The sequence below is a fragment of the Arachis ipaensis genome, chromosome B06 (assembly GCF_000816755.2).
Source record: "Arachis ipaensis cultivar K30076 chromosome B06, Araip1.1, whole genome shotgun sequence".
Classification (NCBI taxonomy): Eukaryota; Viridiplantae; Streptophyta; class Magnoliopsida; order Fabales; family Fabaceae; genus Arachis; species Arachis ipaensis.
Window position 1 is genome coordinate 79,570,695 of NC_029790.2, and position 5,536 is coordinate 79,576,230.

Consider the following 5,536-nt stretch of genomic DNA (forward strand, 5'->3'; position numbering starts at 1 on the left):
CCCCCAACAAACAAAAACAAAAAAGAAAAACCCCAAAAATAAAATCAGAATAGATAAATGCATTTTATATATGTTGATGGAGGATAGATTATTTAGTCAAAATGCATGTTTGTACTTGTTATTAGCTTGATGGGTGACTAATAAATAAATGGGCATGAAACTATAGTTACCTGTGTTGCACAGAAAGGGATCAATAAATATCATCTTCATACAGCAAAGTAACATTGCATCACAGGAATTCTCTAGAGATGCAGTTTCATATTGTGTGGTCCTAGAGATACAGAATCAAAATCGTTGACCGTAGCGCATTTTCCTCACCCTCTTATGTGGTCACACTCACATGTTTTTGCTTGCTTTCAACAACAACTAGAACAATAATAATAATAAAATAATAAATCAAATGATGATTCAGAGCCTTACTTCTAAGCGTGATAAGCCTTACCACATTATAATATAATATAACATAATAAAAATATAAACAATATCCTTATTTTAATTTGCAATAACAATAATAAGGGTTGAANGTATTGCAAGAATTAAATATATATATATATATATATGAAAGGAGAGCTGAGTTTTTGCATTTGTTCGTTTGAATTAGTAAGGAATGAGGTAGCATTAGTTATGTTGAGAGAGAGAAGTGAGATTTAATTTTTGACCTCTTGTGCGTATAAAGATCAAACGCAACGCTAGGAAGCGTGTCGTGCGTCGTTATGCCGTTTTGAAAGGTGAATCCGCCATTAATCCATCATAAAGTCATGAAAGCGAAATACCTCAGCAAAATACCTCACACCCAAAAAATAAAAATCCATCCGTTTGTATTTATAAATGGAGAAAGGAAAATTAAATAGCAGTGAGAGGACACATGATGACAGGGCCAAATATGATGATGTGCAGTGGCAATGTAACAATATTTCTTTTCTTTTGCTGGCAAATTGAAGATCAGAGTAACTAGTGTGTATGGGATGTGATGCAGTGGCACCATCACAATTACAATTAGCCAAATGCTAAGTGATAAATACACAATGGTAATGTTCAGTCAAAAATACGAATACAAAAATATGTCTAAACTTGAATACAAATTAAACAACTAAATAATGTATTATATAAAAGTTTTTAGGGAGTGTTTGCTTTTATTATGCTATATTTTAATTATCTGACACAATAATCGAGGACATCAAAAAATGAGATAACGTGTAAAAAAATAAAAATAAATTTTGATAAATTTTAAATTATATAATTTATAAGTTTTTAAACATACAAAATTTTTATGAGTACGATTATTAGTCTATTATCTTGGTTTTCCTCACAGTACCGTATACAATATCAATATGTGATATGCTGATATGCATGCAATGCATCCATTAGTGTTCTAACTTCAAAGAAAAGCTCTCTCCTTCGTAGCTTGGTCTTCGTAGCTTTTTTTTGTCTTGTTACTTTAGAGACAGTTAAGTAATTAGGGGAGTCAAAGGAAACGAAAATCGACATCATATGTACAATAATGGAAAATATGAGATGAAACCAAAATCATGCACAACATAACCAACGTGCTTTTTCCTCCCTCTGAAGCCGTGACGTGACTACTTACTGACCTGCAGATAGGTTAGCAACCTCTGATTAAAGAAAACAATAAATAAAGAAAAGGTTTTTTCTTTCTCTTTCCTTTGCTTTTCTGTGCGTCTCAGAATCCAGATGGGAAATTCTGGCTTCTGCAACTTGCTTTTTAATTATTTCTGCCTGAAAAAGCCAATCCATTATTATCCATCACCACCAGTAAATAAATAAGAAAATATTTTTGCAATCAGGTTCTGACCTCTCAGTGGCTCAGATAGGTAGAGTGAGAGAGGGACGGTTCCTAATACTATTAGGGGTGTAGGTTAATGCGATTACAGATTAGTATAGCCCGAAAATAACTACCCTATCGTAGGCACCTGAGCTTGTAGCCCAAACACACCACCACTACCACTCTCACTTTGCTGCCATAATTGACATCAGAGTTTTGGGCCTTTATGGGTTTCTGTGGCAATCGAGCTAGAACCACTAAATCCAAAAAAGACAACAGAAACTACAACCAACGCTATGGGCTTTAAGTTCCAAGACCGATAAAATAGGCCCAAAAGGGCCACAATAAAAAATATTCGTACAGTCCGTCACCAACGTCATCCTTGTCTGTCCCTCCTCAATAAAATGGCCATGTGGGATTTTGTCGTTTTTCTCGTCTTATCCGAGGAAGAGTGTTGGAGCCAGAAACTAGGTTGTACCATACTGGCTAGTGGCTAGGGAGAAAATCCGTGAGTATTGGTTGAAGACTATGAATAAATGAATGAAAGCAAGGGATTACTTCCCCAAGCTACCCTTGCTTTTTAGAAACGACACTACAAAAGCATGAAATTGCAGGAAAGCAATGTCAAAGTCAAACCACCATTCATCCGTACCAGTACCACAGATTCAGGTTAGATCGGAACTTGTCATTTGTATCTACCAAGTAAAATTGAAATTTGGGAGCCATAGTTATTAATTAATCAATACTCCAAATCGCATCTTTTGAAGTAGAAACGAATATTTGTGCTTAGGCTTTCTACCCAGGTTCATCCATTTTAAGATTATTTTATAAGTAGCATTTTGTTTGATCACGTTATTCACTTTCTTAATATTCGTTTACTTTGATTATCTGGAACGAATAATTATCACAAGTACATTACTAAATAAAAATGCTGTTTTGTAAAAAAAAAAGGAAAAGGTTTTGCGTTGTAAACGAACAATGCTTCAGAGCATAAAAATGGTGGCAAACTGTTCTCCAATTGCATTGAAGCAAGAAATAACTCTTACCCAATACTCTATTACACAGGAAAACTAACTCAACGAAAACCGAAAAGATATCCAAAGAAAGGGAAAAAGGGGGAAGGGGTAGCTGATAGCCAATGCAGCTAGAAGCAATTATTCTTTAATCCCTGACCCTCCTATGATTAATCAAAGAGCAGAAGGAAAAAGAGTAGTAGTCTAAAACTAGAAAAGAACACCAAGAACTTGGTGTCAATAGTGAAAAAAAATGTCGAAAACAAGTTCTTGAATCACACAAGCTTAGTATTTGTAGTCCTTGACATGAAGAGACTCGGAGGCACCATCACCAAGGGTAGCGTCACCCTTGTATGTTCCCAAGGTTGCTTGTGAGTTGGCCTTGCACCTCGTGAACAATGCATCCTGGGCCTTCTTGATGTTTTCATCCTTTCCGGCCCATGCCTTCAAGGTGCTCTGCTGAAGTGCCCTTCCGAAAGAGAAGGAAAGTGACCATGGCTTCTTTCCCTTGAGCTTGTTCATGGCATTGAGGTTGAGGGTTGCCTCCTCCTCGCTCTGCCCTCCGGACAAGAAGACAATAGCAGGGACTGCGGCCGGAACAGTTCTCTGCAAAGCTCTAACAGTGTATTCGGCAATCACCTCTGGTGCAACCTTTGGAGAATCCGATCCAGGGGTCACCATGTTGGGCTTCAACAAAGTTCCCTCGAGCAGGACATGATGATCATTTAGAGCCTTGTAGCATGCGGCAAGAACGCGTTCTGTCACCGCAGCACACTTGTTGATGTCATGAGGTCCATCAACAAGGATCTCAGGCTCCACAATAGGAACCAAGCCATTCTCCTGGCAAATTGCGGCATAGCGAGCCAAACCATACGCGTTTTCATGGATAGCCAGCTCAGATGGTTCGTTGGGGCCAATCTTGAGCACAGCACGCCATTTAGCAAAACGGGCACCAGCTTCATAGTACTTTGCACATCGCTGACCAAGGCCATCCAAACCCTGAGTGGTGGTTTCGCCATTTGTTCCAGGGAGCTCTACTGTGCCCTTATCAACCTTAATACCAGGAAGAACTCCACCTTCCTTTAGCACCTCGACAAAAGGTTTTCCTACCATAAATTAAACAAGTTCAGGATTTACTAAAAGTTGAATATGTAAAGAGCTAATATATGAATACACAAAACATGTGTATGCAAGATGCTGTTTCTTCTAACATGTAGATAGAAATAATCCAATGAATCTTTCAATTATGATAAACATTAAGCATTGATCAGCACCTGCAGCTGTGCTTTGGTATAGAGTTTCCTCGAACAAGATCACACCACTGAGGCACTCCAAAGCACCGGGTGTGGTGAATAGGAGTTCGCGAAGAGCGCGCCTGTTGGTTTCAACGTTCTCAACATTAATGCTGGCTAAACGCTTGCCAATTGTACCGGTTGACTCATCGGCGGCAAGGATGCCCTTTCCTGGGGTGCCGATGTAAGCAGCGTTGGCAATAAGCTCATCTGCAATTTACGCAATTTTATTAGATCAAACCATAAAATTATAAAAGGACAACACTATAATTTGAATTCATCTTGAAACAAATAAACAAGAAAACACGAGGATAAAACAAACAACATGAACCCAAGTTATTGAGTGGAATTACTAAATCATGTAGCCAACATATCCAATTCATTTTTCAACCGGTTTGTACGACTCAACAGGCAACAGCCAACATTCAATAGCCAAGAGTCAAAACCCAGATCCAAATCATTGACAGAAAGCACCGGAGCCAAACAAGATCTAAATCATATTTTAAATACAGCAAGTTGATCCTCTTTGATATTTACATAGCTAGCCCAACTAAGGTGCCAAAAGAGCTCAATACACACTCACAGTCTCGCACTAAATCAAGGTTAATTTTGCAATCTGAGGCCAGAGTTATGAACAAGTCTAGACAAGCCTAGACAGCGCAGATCGTGATCGAGATCTATATATGCAAAGTAAAATTCCATATTTGAACTCGTAACAAATAAAAGAAGCATGCAGGTTAAAAAGAAGGAAAATTATGGTGGAGATTACTAGGCTAATAGCGCCAGCATGATTGTTAAAGCACAAGGCGACCATAAAATTGCAGATAGGAAAAGCAGACGAAAGAATTGAAAGGAATATATGAAAAAGAGACTAAATAGACATTGAGTACCTTGGTACTTGCTCTTAAAGGAAGACATGGTTGAGAGAAAGATTGAGAATTGGGAGAAGGCGGGTTTTGAATTGGCAGAGAAAAGTGTTGGAAAGGGAGGGTTTTAAAGGAAGAGTGGGATGACTCACGAGTCACGACTGAAAGGTGGCTTGGGGAAGAGGGTAGGTGAGGTAAGTCTTAGTTTTTATCGTCCTTTACCCTTTTTGCCCTCCTTCCGCCGCCGATACTTCTCCACCCTTTTCTCCTTTATCATTTCATATTTTTTTGGAGTAAATACTTAAATATGTCTTAACTTTTGTAAACTTAAAAAACTTTAACATATTTTTTTTTTCGCGATGCAAATATAGAAGAATGTTAGGGCCAGCAACTTTTGTGATTTGTAGCCATTAAATAGTTATCAATAATAGTTTTAATGGTGTGAGATTGATGTGAGATTTCATTCAATGGCTCACTTTTCTTTGTTGGTTACATACTGGCCAAAATTTAATAAAATTGTTGATCACCTAAACTATTCTTATATATTTAAAAAATATATATTCTATTTTTTTTAACAATATT

General features: G+C 37.6%; 1 protein-coding gene and 1 long non-coding RNA gene across 2 annotated transcripts; both read right to left on the reverse strand.

Moving 5' to 3' along the window:
• LOC110264019 lies at nt 33–1,021 on the reverse strand. The gene is made up of 2 exons (XR_002349749.1): nt 660–1,021; nt 33–366 (listed from the first exon to the last, which is right to left on the reverse strand). It is a non-coding gene; the product is annotated as an uncharacterized LOC110264019 (long non-coding RNA).
• On the reverse strand, nt 2,766–5,144 carry LOC107648790 (fructose-bisphosphate aldolase 8, cytosolic). Its single transcript, XM_016352607.2, has 3 exons — nt 4,979–5,144; nt 4,071–4,298; nt 2,766–3,902 (listed from the first exon to the last, which is right to left on the reverse strand). The coding sequence occupies exons 1-3, from the start codon at nt 5,004–5,006 to the stop codon at nt 3,082–3,084; spliced, it is 1,077 nt and encodes a 358-aa protein (XP_016208093.1). The 5' UTR covers nt 5,007–5,144; the 3' UTR covers nt 2,766–3,081.

Bases quoted from the DNA above. Each gene is read 5' to 3' on its own strand.
- LOC107648790 (XM_016352607.2), bottom strand. From the start codon at position 5,006: ATGTCTTCCTTTAAGAGCAAGTACCAAG. The intron at 4,299-4,978 runs GTACTCAATGTC...CGTAAATTGCAG, and splicing joins CTTTAAGAGCAAGTACCAAG to ATGAGCTTATTGCCAACGCT. The intron at 3,903-4,070 runs GTGCTGATCAAT...AATTTATGGTAG, and splicing joins ATACCAAAGCACAGCTGCAG to GAAAACCTTTTGTCGAGGTG.